Source organism: Sinocyclocheilus rhinocerous, unplaced genomic scaffold, assembly GCF_001515625.1.
Source record: "Sinocyclocheilus rhinocerous isolate Xijiao unplaced genomic scaffold, SAMN03320098_v1.1 scaffold9822, whole genome shotgun sequence".
Classification (NCBI taxonomy): Eukaryota; Metazoa; Chordata; class Actinopteri; order Cypriniformes; family Cyprinidae; genus Sinocyclocheilus; species Sinocyclocheilus rhinocerous.
This window is the reverse complement of record NW_015655037.1, coordinates 15717-32012: the sequence shown is the minus strand read 5'-3', so window position 1 is coordinate 32012 and position 16296 is coordinate 15717. Positions and strand designations below refer to the sequence as shown.

The 16296-nt window shown below is 36.4% G+C and overlaps 2 protein-coding genes and 1 long non-coding RNA gene across 3 annotated transcripts; all 3 read right to left on the bottom strand.

Annotated features, from left to right (window-relative positions):
• Nucleotides 1-2358: 2358 nt before the first annotated feature.
• On the bottom strand, nt 2359-5741 carry LOC107717924 (CMRF35-like molecule 1). The gene is made up of 5 exons (XM_016524827.1): nt 5561-5741; nt 4652-4768; nt 4451-4552; nt 2718-2773; nt 2359-2606 (listed from the first exon to the last, which is right to left on the bottom strand). Exons 1-5 carry the CDS (start codon nt 5739-5741, stop codon nt 2370-2372), a joined length of 693 nt encoding a protein of 230 aa, XP_016380313.1. The 3' UTR covers nt 2359-2369.
• A 758-nt stretch (nt 5742-6499) lies between these two features.
• On the bottom strand, nt 6500-10100 carry LOC107717925 (uncharacterized). Its single transcript, XM_016524828.1, has 5 exons — nt 9932-10100; nt 9075-9380; nt 8583-8654; nt 8432-8509; nt 6500-7301 (listed from the first exon to the last, which is right to left on the bottom strand). Exons 1-5 carry the CDS (start codon nt 9969-9971, stop codon nt 6943-6945), a joined length of 855 nt encoding a protein of 284 aa, XP_016380314.1. The 5' UTR covers nt 9972-10100; the 3' UTR covers nt 6500-6942.
• Nucleotides 10101-10642: 542 nt separating this feature from the next.
• On the bottom strand, nt 10643-11095 carry LOC107717926 (uncharacterized). Its single transcript, XR_001637358.1, has 3 exons — nt 10994-11095; nt 10857-10900; nt 10643-10749 (listed from the first exon to the last, which is right to left on the bottom strand). It is a non-coding gene; the product is annotated as an uncharacterized LOC107717926 (long non-coding RNA).
• Nucleotides 11096-16296: the final 5201 nt, after the last annotated feature.

Below are 16296 nucleotides of genomic sequence, written 5' to 3'. Positions count from 1 at the left end.
GAGAGAGAGAGAGAGAGAGAGAGCACCCTCACTAATTTAAGAAGCACCCTCAGTGATTTGATTGTGAAGCCAGGCCTGCTAGTGTACCAGTGTTTTTTTGGGGGCTTTTTAGCATTAAAAAGTTTATCTTCTGCAGCCCATTTTTGCATGCATGTAAATATAGGTAATGCTTTTCTCTGTTAAATTATTGTGCAATAAAACACTGTCTACACAAACCAACTTCAAATATGACAATGCATGTATTGTGTTTTATTGAAATGGCGTTGACACATGACATTGAAGCTAACCAGAGGGATGAAAAATAACATGCAGTAACAGAGTAAAAACAATAAAAACACATCAACTTTTGTACAAAAGCCCTGAGAGTCTTAAACTCACCTGTACAGATGCTGGAAAAGAGGAAGAGAACGTCCCACATGCTAAGATTTTACACACGTTTTGCATAAATACAAGACAAAAGCTCAAGCGTTATGGTCTTTCTCTTCCGTACTGAGTGAAAAAGCATGCTGTGTCTGCAACTACGTATATCAAACATTTCCTTCCCCTTTCCGTATCTCTGACCACATCAGCTCTTCAGGACATCTTCAGAGAGCACATCTGTAACGTTTGACTGTGTTTGCATAGTCACACATCAGCCGAGGAACAATATTTCCCTCGTGTGCACCAGTAAACTCAATCATCCGTGCCGTCAAATATTTATATATTTATAATATTTAAACCTGCATGTACGGAGTGTAATATTTTCAATCTCTTTTACTTAACGCTGGAGTGTTAATAGGCCTGCTGATTTACACCAGTGAGAAAACGTATTCCTCACTGCCAAAAGAAAAGTCTTGAGACTGTAACACTTCTGTGTGGCCTTTAATGCTGAAGGGTAACAAGCTTCATTTTCTTCAATGCGATTAAACACAACAGCAGCTAATTCCTCTCCACACTGACCTCTGATGGACAACATATGAATTGAGCCAAAGCAACATGTTACACTTCCACACATCTCTACTGCATCACTGAGGCTCCAGGAAACAATAAGATAATGGTAAAGTGCTACTAAGACTTCATCATGACTGGTAATACACCATTCTCAAAATGCAGTCTTTAAATGCACCAGTCTCAAAATACACCAGTCTTTAAATGCAGCCTCAAAACTCATCTGTTTAGCTGTGCATTCATTGAATGAGCACTGTGCTATGTCCGAACTGATTGCACTATATTCTACGTATTATCGTTTTCTTAAATTCATTTTAAACTTCTTAAATCAATTGTTTTAATCATTTTCAATGTTTTTAAATTCCTTGTTTTATTGTTGTGATTATTTTTTTTTTCTTTTCTTTTATGTAAAGCACTTTGAATTACCATTGTGTATGAAATGTGCTATACAAATAAACTTGCCTTGCCTTGCCTTGCCTAATAATAGTGATTTAAGGGCATTTCAATTCTCAGTTAAAGCTCATTTGTCAGATCAACACTGTTCTTTCCATAACAGACTATGAAAGACTCACTGACCTGGATTTTGACATCTCTATTCATGTAGGTGTGTAATTGTATTCTAGAAAAAAAAACTGTTGGTATAAATGTATTTATTGCGTTGCATCTTCATACATCTTACAGCACATTAAAAGTCATTTGTCAAACCAACCCTGTTATTACCATGTGATTGAGGTTTAGCTGCTTAGCAAGAGCCCACTAGCACCTGAGGGTACTTGTTCAAAGAATACGAGAGTACTTTTTGTGTGCAAAGAAAACAAAAATAATGACAATTTCTTCTCTTCCGTGTCAGTCCTCGACACGCGTTCATGACAGTACCACGATGCATGCGTGTGCATTCCTCTGCTTGAAAACAAGCTGTCAAACCTAACCTGTTATTACTAAGTGATTGAGGTTTTGCTGCTTAGCAAGAGCCCACTAGCACCTGAGGGTACTTGTTCAAAGAATACGAGAGTACTTTTTGTGTGCAAAGAAAACAAAAATAATGACAATTTCTTCTCTTCCGTGTCAGTCCTCGACACGCGTTCATGACAGTACCACGATGCATGCGTGTGCATTCCTCTGCCTGAAAACAAGCCGCACCGACACCGAAGAGAAGAAATCATTGAATAAAGTCGTTATTTTTGTTTTCTTTGCACACAAAAAGTATTCTCGTAGCTTCATAACATTAAGGTTGAATTAACCACTGATGTCACATGGACTATTTTAACGATCTCCTTACTGTGTTTCTGTGCCTTGAACGTGGTAGTTCCTTTGCTGTCTATGCAGGGTCAGAAAGATTATCTGATGCTACTGTATCATTTTCAAAGTTTATGCAACATATGCAACAAAAGTCTAAAGCAAAAAAAAAAAGGGTTGATCATTTGACGATGAGGCTTCAGTGTTCAGTCCATCGATTGATGGATACAGTGATAGACGGACTCTTCTTGAGAATCAGCGGTGAGACTCTGATAAATGTGACTGTGTCTACTGGTGTTCAGTTCTGGATTCACACTGTTTCTCACTGCAGCAGCAGCAGCATTCATGTAGTCGAGGTCTGTGTCGGCTGCTTCGGAAACGTCATTACTCTGAGCTGTGTGTGAGTTTGAGACGACTGCTGCGTTTTCTGTCTCATAAGTATTCTGTAAATTGAAAGAAGGAAGAATTGGGCAAGAATGTGAACTTTGACATTGACTTGAGAAGAAATGAAGTTCATGATGCAATAAATTATAGAAATCTTAAAGATGACTCACCTCTTCTCCTTTTCTGAATCTCAGATGAAGCCCTTCAGCGGAGAAGGAAACCAGACCTGCGATAGATGAATGTTATTATAGTTTTAAAACGTCTAGTAACTGAATTCAGTTCTTCACATTAGCCAGACAGTAAGTCAATGACTGTCTCAACAGTTCTGCTCAGACCGGCAGAAAATAAATAAATAAATAAAAATCTGAACAGAAAGGAAATCGTCTCAGGTTACTTATGTACAGAGGTGGACAATCCAGGGGTCAGAAAGTAAAAGTCCTGCCATATGTTTATTCCACCCATGAGCTCAGCAGCTGATTTCAGCAGAGGAGGAACCAAGTCATTCCTTTCAAATCACAAACAAGTCTCGTTCAAATCACAAACAAGTCTCGTTCAAATCACAAACAAGTCTCGAATTGCAGTATTGCTTTACAACAAACATTTGTGCATGTGTGCATTGCTGAATTGAAAGCTTGCGGTAACAGATGAGCTTACACTTTCTGCTTGTAAGTCACTTGAATGAACATCATGAAGGTGTCTCTCTTTGGTTTATTGACTGACGTTCAGCTGTTTCAGAACTGCAATGAAGTCCTATTAAACAAATGTCACTGTAATGCTTAAATATTGGAAGAAATAACTATGTCGCTCAGGCTTTTAGACTTGAACACTTATCATACGATCCTCAACAGTGGTGATAATAATTATTCATACTGCAGTGCAAGATGGGAGTTTTTACTATGGTGTTACCCAGCATGCATTGCAGCATGAAGCATTTTGTTGATTGTCACCATTGTTGAGATTCATATGCTGGTTCTTGATGTCTGTGTGTGTGTGTGTCTAACTAGTACAAGAGCTCAAATATTTATATGCATTACATAGATTTAAGTTTCATTCAATAACTATTAGAGCAACACTTCCATTGCATGCTGCAGTTTCACAGAGTTGGTTATTCAAAATTTGAACATAAACACTAAAAATTTAAAAGTTTTTTGGATGTAAACAGGTCAGTATCTGAGAATTAGGAACGAGACACTGCGTCCTCTAGGGGTCGCTATGGGAAACCTAGAGGACGCAGTTCGAAGTTCCCATGAAAGGGAACGTCTCAGGTTACTTATGTAACCATGGTTCCCTGAGTAGGGAACGAGACACTGCGTCCTCTAGGTTTCCCATAGCGACCCCTAGAGGACGCAATTCGAAGTTCCCATGAAAGGGAACTACAATCCATTATTTATTTTTTTACAAACCCCTGTAATTTTATGTTGTTTTTCCATTATTACAGACTATGACGTTCTATGTGTCTATGTTGTCTGAATCAGGGTTATTATTATAGTTAAATAAACCCATTTTTAAAAAAAAAGTGTTACTTGAGAGGAAACATTAACTGAAATAAATAAATAATTAAAAAATATATTTTATTTCAGTTAGATGCTAACATCTCTCATTTTCATTTAGTTTAACTTGATGTGCTAAAATAACTAAAACTGAAATGGAAATTAATAATAATAAAACTATATAGCCATATTAAAAAAACAACAACAACACTAATAAAAATTGTAAAAACACATAACAACGTTACTAAAACTTTAAAACTGAGATGAAAATGGAAAATATAAAAATGGAAAGTAATTCAAAATATCAATAAAACCTAATAGTATAAGACTGATCTGAATGTAAATAAATGTAGATTTAATTAATTCATTTTTTTTCTCCATTCATTCATTTATATATACTTCATAAATATTACCACACATCATTTTCTTCCGTATGGCCACAATAAGCAATACAGCACAGATCAGGAGCAAAACCAAACCTCCTGCTGTGATGATGATGATGATGACAAATGAACCTGAAAATACACAAGACAAACTAAAGCACTCAGCTGGATCAGATGTCTCTGTGAGAGAAACATGAGCAGTGAGTGTGTGAGATGTGGAGAGGTGTTTACCTGAGTCAGGTGGAGGCGTCTGTGCTAGCAGGGTTTGATGAGTCAGAGGAGCTGTTAAAACACGTGTGCTTGTTATTAAACACAGGCTGATGGTTGTAACTTCAGCTGGCCTCTTATCTAAAGGGATGACAACAAAGATGGACTAGATTACGGTTATACTAATACATTACAATATAATTTGTGTTACCCCATTGGTTTCCATGCAATAGGATGCAATATCGCCAAGAATACGATGTATAAAAAGTCATGTAAAAACATGAAACTTCTACTGTAGCTTGTCAGAGTCTAAAATATCTAATAAATAAAATAAATAAAATAAATTATGCAACAAAAATAAGTTCCTCTCTTTGTGTTGGGATCAATTTGAACTGCATATATTTGTTCAAAATTAGCTGCACAGACACAAAATGAATGACTTCTTGTTGTTTTTCAATGAATACTTGTAATGTCTATTTGCACCCTGATGTGCAAATAACTACAATTAGTTATAAATAATTTCTAACATTATTTGTGTATTAGTATTTACTCAAACCCTTGCAAGGTTAAAATGAGTTTCCCATTGCTTATTTTCAGTGCGGCAACAGACTAGTAATTGACATGCAAAAAACTAACAACCAATTACATAATTTCACAGACTTTTTGACTGTGAAACTCAAATGGATGAAGAAACTGCAAATTCTCTTTGGATGATTCGGAAGATTTTTGCATGGAAACCAATGGAGGTCGATTTGACCTCAACACAACTAATGTAACCAAAATTTGCAGTCTTTCTAAAACACATCTATGCGTCGAAACTTTGCATGCACATTCATGACCCTAAATGAGAAAAGTCACATGCATACATGAGCAGTTACTGACTTGTTTCCATGTACATTTCTACTATAGGTCCATTTGTTTAAGTCACATTACCCTGTTTAACTAGCAACAGAATCTCTGAATAGACATCAGGTAAAATCCTCTCCACTCCACACCAGTATTGTCCTTCATCCTCAGTTCTCAGATCAGTGATGGTGACGGTGAAAACTCTGGCCGTCGTATCGTCACTCAGAGAGAATCTCTGGTCTTTAGCTGGAGATCCTGATTTAACCATGATGAATTTATTTCCAAATTTACACTCGCCTTTACAAAAATACTTTGGATTTGATTCATATCCAGATTCATATGGGCATCTGATGTCAAATCTGCCTCCTCTGTGTCCTATGACTGTTTTTTGAGCACCAACAACAACTGAAAACAGAAATATCACTAGACAGGATTAGCACATTTAACGTATTAAGAAATGCTGAATGCTGATTGTAAAATATTAGACAAGTGGAAAATTAGAGAAGTGCAAAACTGTCACACACAAGAGTCCTGAACTCACCGATACGCATGCAGGACCAGAGAAGAAGAAAGCTCCACATGGTGAAGATTTACGGCACTTTTGACTAAATAAAACTCGTAAACACTGACAAATGTTTCTTTCTTCCGTACTGAGGTGTATATGGTGCAACGGTTAACTTCTCCTTCCCCTTCCCTGTTTTTCTTACTACTACACACACACCTAGCATATCTTGACATCACTGTACATATCAAACCAATATCAGAACAGATTTAATTCATACAATTTGTTAACGTTAATATGCTTTTAAGTGGCCTCAGAGAGTTTTTGGATACTTCACTCACACTTAAAAATGTGTGAATATCATTGCATCATATAAACTATCAAACAAACTCTGCAGAATCATTTCTCTAAATGCACTCAATTCAGTGTCATTTAATCAGCTGCATGTGTCTTTAAAATATATTCCACTTGTTTTGATATTTTGTTATAGAATGAAATGATAATAAATCAGTCAATTTCTAATATGCTAATAGTCATATAATAGTAATAGTACCATAATAGTACCAAATGATAATAGTAACTCAAGGAAATTATCAATAATGTATCTATTTACTCTCCAGGTTTACTCTTTAGTCCGTTTACAACTCTCCAACTTGTAAAAGGCACATTTTGATCATTTATGAAAACGAATGTCTATGTATGGCTTACTTCTGCATAGTAACTGGATATGAAAGTATTTTAGTATCCAGAAATCACAAACCTCTCTTTTAAATACCTTGTAACAGAGGCTGGGGAAATGCCGTATGTACCGACTCATAATCTGAAGGACATTTAGCTGACTTGCACTGTATAAACAAATATTCATGTAGACATATAAAATGTTCTAACGCCTCTATCTGTAGCATTGGCAACAATAGAAAGGCATTCAAACTCTAAAATAAACGTGCACTTGTCAAATCGTCCTAATCTACAGTCCTTTACAAAGATTGGAATAGATTATTGAGTTTGGATCAGTGATGTCTGACTGGTGTTGAGTTTGAACAGGTGGATAAAGTGTTTCTGCCCGTTCATTTGGGTTCATTTCAAACATCTCACTGGTCTTCACACTGCATCTGGGTTTTCTGATAAACTGCACGGAGGAATAGTTCAGACTGTCTGATTGTGCACTGACATTCGGTGTGGTATAAATCAGAGAATCAGGTCGATGTGCAGACGATGTCAAACTGGAGGAGCATCTCTTCTCCTTCAGTTTGATAAATATGAAGAGGACGACTGTAAAAATCAGCACCAGAGCACCAAGACCAGCACCAACATAAACCAGAGGATCTGAGGACAGAAACCAGCACACAGATTAAACATGTATTTCCTTCCTATCTGATTCTCAAGTAGTAATATATAGTTCAGTCATGAAACTCTAGATGGCGCAGGCTGATGGGTCGTTAACGCAACCGATGATATTCAGAGAGTTAAAGGGATAGTTCACGCAAAATGTAAAGACACGAAACGATCGGTCTGTGCAAGAAACTGAACAGTATTTAAATGTTTTTTTACCTCTGATTCACCGCAATGTCCGAACTGTCTCAGAATCGCAGACTTATAAGTGCATTACTGCCACCTATCTCTCAAATTGACCATTGACACTCTATCTACAATCTCAATTAGGAGTGTCAATGGTCCATTTGAGACAATTCAGACATTGCGGTGAATCAGAGGTAAAAAACGATATAAATACTGTTCAGTTTCTTGCACAGACCGATCATTTCGTGTCTTTACACATCAATGTATCGTCACGAGCCGCAAGGTTTAATTTGGTTTTGTTTGCGTATATTTTTTTGACTCTCAAAGTGATTCCCATTCACTTATATGACTGACAGACTGCAACGTTCTTCAGTCAACATGTCTTCCTCTTCGTTTGTGTTCTACTGAAGAAACAAAGTCACCTACATCTTGGATGCCCTGGGGGTAAGCAGATAAACATCAAATTTTCATTTTTGGGTGAACTATCCCTTTAAAGGACTTGGCACAAGCTGATTGGTTCATGCTGCATATGCAGCCAATGAGCTCACTGCCTTGCATTTATATGGCTGGCTTGAGATTCCTGCAGCGCGCTTTCAGAGTTTCTCTGAAACCCTCCACCTTCCCCAGCTCCTCCTGTATAGATCTGCTACGGGGGTTATTTTATATGCTATTTGTGCAGCAGCAGTATGTCTTAAATACTCATGGCACCGTATTGCCATATGCATTGGCAGTAGCAAGTTCCTGTACTTGCTTGCAGCAGCAGCAGCAATAATCTACAACTACAGCAATAACCAACAGCAGCAGCAGCAGCGTAGTAGTTCTATTCCGCCAAGACCAAATACATTAACACTGTCATATCCATCACCATGCTAAAATCTTCAGAGAGTTGTCATGGTTGAACTATAAATATTCAAACACACCAAAAAAGTCTCATTTACCAGACAGTGCTGATATGTGCATGGTTTCTGGTGAAGAGCCTGTAGTCGAGCGCTTTGTCATTGATATTCCCTTATTCTCTGTTTAAAAAAAAAAGTATGAATGAATATATGAATTTAAGGAATAAATGATTGGAAGACGGCTGGAAATGACCTGTTGCATCTCTAGTTGTTTGTTTTGCAGGTGCTCTGGATGAACTTGCTGGAGCAGGCCTTAGTGTAGAGACTGGATAATAGAAATATGAAAATATTAGTGTATGAATACATAAATATGCTGCTATTAGAGTAAATGGGTGTTATTTATCACGTTTCCTGTTTTTGATTATCGTAACTGAGAAATTCAGATATGTCCGACACATTTAAGAAATAGAGATAAAACAATCAACAAGTCTGAACTGAGTAAGATTATTAAACACTTACAGTCCTGCATGGCTTTTTTTTTTAAATATGCACATTGTTTCAAAGCATCTTTACTTTTATGTTTAATATCTTAATAGTTTGACTGTTATCTGAAGCAAAGCAAACTTTTCCGAAATACTTTTAACTACAACTTATCTCTGAAAGGGCAATTTCAGCTCTAAACAAACATTTTTACTAAATAAAGTGCGTTCACAAAAGAATGTTAAAAATGTTAATAACAACTTACCCTCAAACACACGTAGAGTCACATAAGTGTAAGTGTCTTTTAAAAGTCTGTCGACTGCGCAGATAAAAGTGCCAGAGTCTGATAGCCGCAGGTCAGCGATGGTCACGGTGAAGTCTGATCCTTTGTCATGTATCGTGTATCTGCCTGTGCGAGTCGGGTTCTCTCCTGCATTCGTTTGAATGAGAATATTCTCGACCGCACAAGAGTCTCTGCAGAAATATTTGATGTTCCCATGGGCCATAAGATGTGAACAATGAAATGTGATGTCTCCTCCCACTGAAGCAGTTAGAGGATTCATAGACACCACTGGAAATCAGGAGTCAGACAGGATGTGACATCACATCATCAACTGAATCAATAACACAAGTCAGTCCAAATTTGTGACCGTGGACCACAAAACCAGTCATAAGGGTCAATTTTTTTTTAAATTGAGATTTATACATCATCTGAAAGCTGACTAAATAAGCTTTCCATTGATGTATGGTTTGTTAGGAAAAAATAAATCTGGAAAATCTGGAATCTGCAAAATCTAAATATTGAGAAAATCGCCTTTAAAGTTGTTTAAATTAAGTTCTTAGCAATGCATATTACTACTCAAAAATTAAGTTTTGATATATTTACGGTAGGAAATTTACAAACTATCTTCATGGAACATGATCTTTACTTAATATCCTAATGATTTTTGGCATAAAAGAAAAATCGATAATTTTGACCCATACAATGTTTTTTTGCCTGTTGCTAAAAACATACCCAAGCGACTTAAGACTTAATGGTTTTGTGCTCCAGGGTCACATATCATCAGGCCTCAGTCTTTAGTTACTTGTTTCCTTACGAAAGATAAGCGAAGGTTAACTCACCGGTGAAGACGTGGGAGAGGAAAACTAGAAACATCCACATGCTGAACAGACTCACTTCACAGCACTTTTAAAAGCTAAAAACTGTGTGAAATCCACTGTAAACTTCGCCTTCCTCCTGCGTGGTATGATAAAGTATTTACTTCTCTTTTTGTCTCTCCATCCTCTTGAGACATCTGCAGTGACGTATCGTGACTTGTAGTCCCACTAAACTCACACACACACATTTCTATACCATCTGCATTTACAGTTTTCATTCAGATGCATTTATTTATTCAATACAATGCAATAGTTTTTCTTTATACATGAAATCAAGATAACAAACTGATGAAAATCGGTAAAATTATACAATAAGGTTCAAATAGTTAACGTTAGTTAATGTGTTAACTAACAAAATGCAATGTATGTGTAAACTTTGTTACCATTAGCACAGGTACATCAACAGATATAACCTTTGATTGTAATATTAGTTCATGTTAGCTAATGTTAGCAAAAGGAACCTTATTGTAAAGTGTTACTGAAAAACTGTTGCAGGAAAAATGTGAAGAAACTGTGATTTTGATAGGCTGTTGATGAGGATGCTGTGGTCAGTCAGTAGTTTGATCAATACTCTGATAAACACACTCTTGAACAACATCAGGGTTCATTTCTGTGTAGATCTGATCCAAATCTGGTTGCACAAAATCTATGTAGCAGGCATCGGTGCTGGGAACCGGCTCTATGTTTGCAGGCCTGTGAAAGTCCTGGATAACTGAACCTCTATCACTTCGAGCCGTGGGTGAGTTTGTAAGGACGACTGAGTGCATTTTCACATACTCATCCTGTAAAGAGGAAGCTTTCATATCAATGAGGACATTAGTTATCGTTATCAGCGTCACTATTAATGTGGCAATGCTTGTGAACGTGATAACATCGATTACAGACTTACAACAACTTGAGCTGATGTCTTCCTGGTGTGATAAGACACAGACACTGGAGGAGGGAAATGCATGTATTAATTGTTGCATGATAAATGTTAAAGCTATGATTGCATAGAAAAGAGGAAGTCTCATGCAGTCGTCTCACCTGACAGCTTGGAGGCGGTGGCCCATTTTAAAACTTTAAACAGAATGAATGGACACACAACCAGAAGTGTGCAAACACACACCAAGCTCAAGACTGTCACGAACCTGACGTAAGATTCTGTGGAAAAGGGAAACAATCTGACACACCTGATAAAGACACAATTAGTTTATTTGAGCGACAGAAACAAAGAGTGGAAGAGAAACTGAGAGACAAATAGTAAGATCTGAACAGAGACAGTTCTGTTGTGTAAGACGTTAATAGGAACGATAAGACGATATAAAACGACAGCAATAAGTTCAAACATTCGATAGAAGAAATTAAAGAATGACAGAACAAACAAAAGAATGAATGAACAAGAGACAGTCTCTCGTTTGATCACTCCATTTTCGTTCATTCTATTGAATCCGTGTACAATAAACAGTATGAACTAAATAGTGAATGAATGATCTAAAGAATGAACAAACAGATGAATAGTGGAACGAGAGAATTAATGACGGAATGAACAAATGACAGAAAGAACGAACCATATACAGTACGAATGAACTAATTATATAATAAATTAACAAATAATACACAGAATGAGTAATGCATCTGAATGAACAAATGGTGGAATGAGTGAACCAAACAAACACTGAACTAATGATCGAATGAATTGATGAATAGAAAGAAAAGAACCGATGAAAGATGGTATGAACAAAAAAAACATAAAACAAAATAAACAGTATGAACTACAGAAGGAATAAACAATTATCAGAACTATGGAATGAACAAATGATAGACAGAATGAACAAGAGAACGAATGAGCGAAACATAGATAGTACAAATAACAGACAAATGAATGAACTACTGAATGAAAGAATGGGTGAACGATAGACAGAATGGAGGACAAAATGCATGCATGAATGAAGACAGATAAAGCAAATGACAGAATGAATGATAGACTGACTAAACAATGGAATAAACAAATGGTGGATTGAACAAACAATAGGCAGAATTAATTATTGAATTAATCAATGACAGACTGTAGAGAGGACAGACAGTTCACCCTGATCTCTAGTTTTGGCCCAGTTCTGTGCTGTGATATTCAGAGGACTGCTCGTGCTGTAGACGATCACTAAAACACAACATTAGAACAGAGATCATTAAGATAGGCAGCAGCTATATTTGCACTAAGTGAAAATAGCATGGTGCAAATAATGCCAGATATCTACGCCTCACTATTGTAGTACATTATAAAACATTATGCAGTAATAACATATTGAGTACATAGCTTTTGTATGATGAGACTGTATTTCTGTGGTACCTTTCGGGGTCGGTGCTGGTGTTGTGGGTCTCTGTGCTTCACCTGTGCAGAGAAGAAGGAACGTGAAACTATCGCGATTCGTTCCTTTAGCCACATTCACTTCTGCATTCAGTCATGTGTGTGAGTGTGTGGAAAAAATAGAACCTGTTAAAAACATGCTAAAGGGTTCTCACCCATAATGACAGTCAGTTGTATTTTATCCCCCATCAGATCAGGCAGCAGTTTAATATCCACGCCGAACGAGTAGTAGCCAGAATCCGCCGCGACCAGTTTCAAGATGGCGGCGGTAAGGATGCATGCGGACGTGTTGTCGAATAGAGCGAATCGCCCCTGTTTCACCCACCTGTTGTGATGAGACGTCTCAACCAGTTTCTCAAAGAAGAAACCATCAGTTTTGCCGAAGTACTTGGTGTTTGTCTCGTAGTCCGGTGGGTAAATGGTGTGAATTGTTACGTTGTTCCCCTCATATCCGATCTTAGCACAGCTAACATCCAGTAGACAGGCTGGAAAGGAAATTAAATTACATTTAAAAGTATATTTTAAAGATATTCAGTTGTGATTTATGTAATACACAGACATAAAGCACATAAGCAGCAGTCAATGTTACTTATTTCCAACAACTAACTAGCAGTTAGCAACACAATTAGCCTAACTACATGTGACTAATGAGCTTTTAAAGGCAATAATCCACTTTTCCAACGAGTCACGGTACTAAATATAATGTTTTAGTTCTTCCGCTTTATACAGTTTTACAGTAAAGCGAACTGTTGTGAAAATAACTGGATGTTAAGCTTGATGTTGTTATTTTTTTTCCAGTCATATGAAGCAGTTTAGTTCTTTTTACTGAATCTGTTTGTTCAGATTATACAGTTCAACCAATCCAAACAAAACTATTTTATATTTATATAAGTATTTTTTTAAGTGATATACAAATTCATATTTAATATTTATTTATATGAATTCATATTAATATAATTTCATGTATGTTTAAAGATGTAATAATAATAATTAATGTTCAAATAATGTGATTTAGCTATTTTTAATGCTGATATTCTGAGTAAATTGATCTGTTCAAATGGTGTTAAATGCTATCACCCTAAACGAGATCCTCATTTTTTGTTCAATATGTTATAGCAATAAAAGTAATTAAGTTTATTAGTAGATTAGGTCATTTGTAGCTTTACTTTTTAAGCTCGACTCAACTTGAACGAGGACTAGCCTATACCAAGCTTGGCAAGCCAGAGTTGTAATGTAGTTTTCCCAACACTGATGCTGATCGTTTAGAAATTAGAGTCTGAAATCAAGATGCTGTCGTTCTGATGTAAAGTGATCGCCACTACTCACCTGTATAGATGCAGAAACAAACGACTCGTACTTTCCACATGCCGAATGGTTTTTCATTGATTCTGATGTGTGCAGAGAATAAAACCAAGGGCTGCCTGGTCTCTCTCTCACTTCCTTGTTTCTATTTTGGATGAATCCTCAACCCAAACTTAAGACTGCGGTTGTACAGAGTAGGCACTTCAAATGCTACTTTCTCAATATGACCAACTTCCCTGTCAATGTGAACTTGTGGCATATACAAATGACTCAAAATGCAGTAGTAGTTGTTGTTTTCTTTTTTTCTATTACAGTTGTTTACAGGCGAACATGCTATGACACTTTATTATAAGTCCTGTATTGTAAGTTCTGACTATTTAAAGTGTTTATCGGTTTCAAATAAACGCGCAGCACATTGATTTATTAAGCTGCTTGTGACTAGTAGGGAACTCCAAATAAATAAAGCTAAGCGTAATCAGCATTTATGGCTGTTCAATATTGAATTTTCTTTATAGATGACTTAATGTGACGCAAATCTGCAAAAGCTAATAAAACTTGTTTTCAGAGAAAGAAAGAAATGCAAGGGAGAGCAAGAAAGAAATGCCAATGCAGATGCAAAATGCAGAGCAGACAAAGATTATAGTAAAAATAGAATGGGAAAAATTATAACATTACAATCATTTATTAGGCAGTTGCTGCTTAACCCATTTAAGCCCACCGGCAGCTATAGTTGCTGCAGTTTATAGTTGTCATTTTCCTTTTGTAAGTATTTTTCTAGATGTTATCCATGTTTTATTTCTCAATGACATGCAAGCAAACAACCAAATAAAGGATTTCAAGAAAAAAATAGGTATTCACTTCCTTCCTGTCACATGATGCTGTCAAGTTCCTACCCCTATTTCCAGGAAGCATGGCGAAGGCAAACCCTCCCAAAGAAATTTAATTTTCATGTTACTAATAAGTATTTTTTTGTTGACACACACACACACATATATATATATATATATATACATAATCATGAAGGTCTCTAGAATCATCCAAACAAAACAAATCTTACAGGAGATCTATTGTTTTTTGTATACTTTATAAACTATAAACTACAAACTATTGTTGCCGGTGGGCAAATGACTTGTAAGTACATATCATGGGGAAATGGGGGTATACTGTGTTAATAGGTTAATAAATCAAGGTTATTGGTCTTGTTTTCTGCTTTTTGCTTTCATAATATCCCACCTAAAACATAACTTAACCCTTTAACTGACATCTCTACTGTACAGTAGACCTTGATTTGATGGGAATAAATCTGTCAAAAGGAGGAGATGAGACAGCAATCTTTCCACAGCTCTACTGCCCCACTTCTGTGTCTGCTTTTGCTTTTTGGGGGGGATTTCCAGCTTTCAAGTGACCGCAGCGGTTTACGAACTTCCGTCAGTCACATAAAAGGAAGAATGGGAAGATAAAGAGCTAATGCATGGGATTAATTGCTGTAGATGATCTTTTCCTCCCTTTAATGACATTATGCCTTGTAAGGGGCAAAATATTGAGGCCCCTTTATCCAGTTTGGATGCGTTTCATTCTAATTGGTCAAGGACCCCTTAATTTGATAGGGAGGAATAAATCTGTCAAAAGGAGGAGATGAGAGAGCAATCTTTCCACAGCTCTACTGCCCCACTTCTGTGTCTGCTTTTGCCATGGGGGGTGGGAATTTCCAGTTTTCAAGTGACAGCAGCAGTTTACAAACTTCCATCAGTCACACAAAAGGAAGAATGGAAAGATAAAGAGCTAGCGCATGGGATTAATTGCTGTAGATTATGTTTTTCTCCCTTTTATGACATTATGTCTTGTAAGGGGCAAAATATCGAGGCCCCTTCAGTTTGGATGCATTTCATTCTAATTGGTCAAGGACCCTAATTCTTTTTATGACTTATGATTCCATTATAATGTTGAAATTCAGACAAGTAATGAGTTTACATTTACATTATTATATGAAATCACCTACTACAGTCAGCCATTGAATGCTATGGGCCTAAAAAATGCGTAATTTTCTTTCAGGTATACCTTTTTTTTATTATATAGGTGTAATATTTACTTCATTCTATTTATTTTTATTTATTTATTTTCATTTAACTAACACACCTCTAAGAATGAAAATACCTGCATGTTCCAAAGTATAGCATGCAAATATGTTTATGTACATTTATAAAACTACTTGTACCTTCACTGCTTACATAAGGGAAAGTTCACCCAAAAATGGAAATTGTGGCATCATTTAGTCACCCTCAAGTTGCAAACCTATGAGTTTCTTTCTTCTGCTGAGCACAAAAGAAGATAGTTTGCAGAATGTTGGTAACCAAACGAGTAATTTTCTTTCAGGTATACCTTTTTATTATATAGATGTAATATTTTCTTCATTCTATTTATCTTTATTTATTTATTTTCATTTAACTTTTTGAATCACAATACCCTGTTGGGGCAACTTAATGGCTGCACTTTGTTCTGCACTATGTTCCACCGCTTTAAGACAAATGGATTTGTTGTGTTTTCATATTCAAGAGATTATAAGCTAGATGCAGCCTTTTTTGGGTTTGCATCAAATGTTCTTGGACTTTAATGCATAATAAATGTGTTTATGAATAAAGATTGATCTGTTGAAAGCAGTTATTTTGAGTTAGATGCCAAA

Excerpts from the sequence above, each read along its gene's own strand:
- LOC107717925 (XM_016524828.1), bottom strand. The coding sequence starts at position 9,971 with ATGTGGATGTTTCTAGTTTTCCTCTCCCACGTCTTCACCG. Across the intron at positions 9,381-9,931 it reads CCTCTCCCACGTCTTCACCG|TGGTGTCTATGAATCCTCTA; the intron begins GTGAGTTAACCT and ends CCTGATTTCCAG. Across the intron at positions 8,655-9,074 it reads GACTCTACGTGTGTTTGAGG|TCTCTACACTAAGGCCTGCT; the intron begins GTAAGTTGTTAT and ends TCTATTATCCAG.
- LOC107717924 (XM_016524827.1), bottom strand. The coding sequence starts at position 5,741 with ATGGTTAAATCAGGATCTCCAGCTAAAGACCAGAGATTCTCTCTGAGT. Across the intron at positions 4,769-5,560 it reads TCTGTTGCTAGTTAAACAGG|ATAAGAGGCCAGCTGAAGTT; the intron begins GTAATGTGACTT and ends TCATCCCTTTAG. Across the intron at positions 2,774-4,450 it reads ACGGAAGAAAATGATGTGTG|GTCTGGTTTCCTTCTCCGCT; the intron begins GTAATATTTATG and ends CATCTATCGCAG.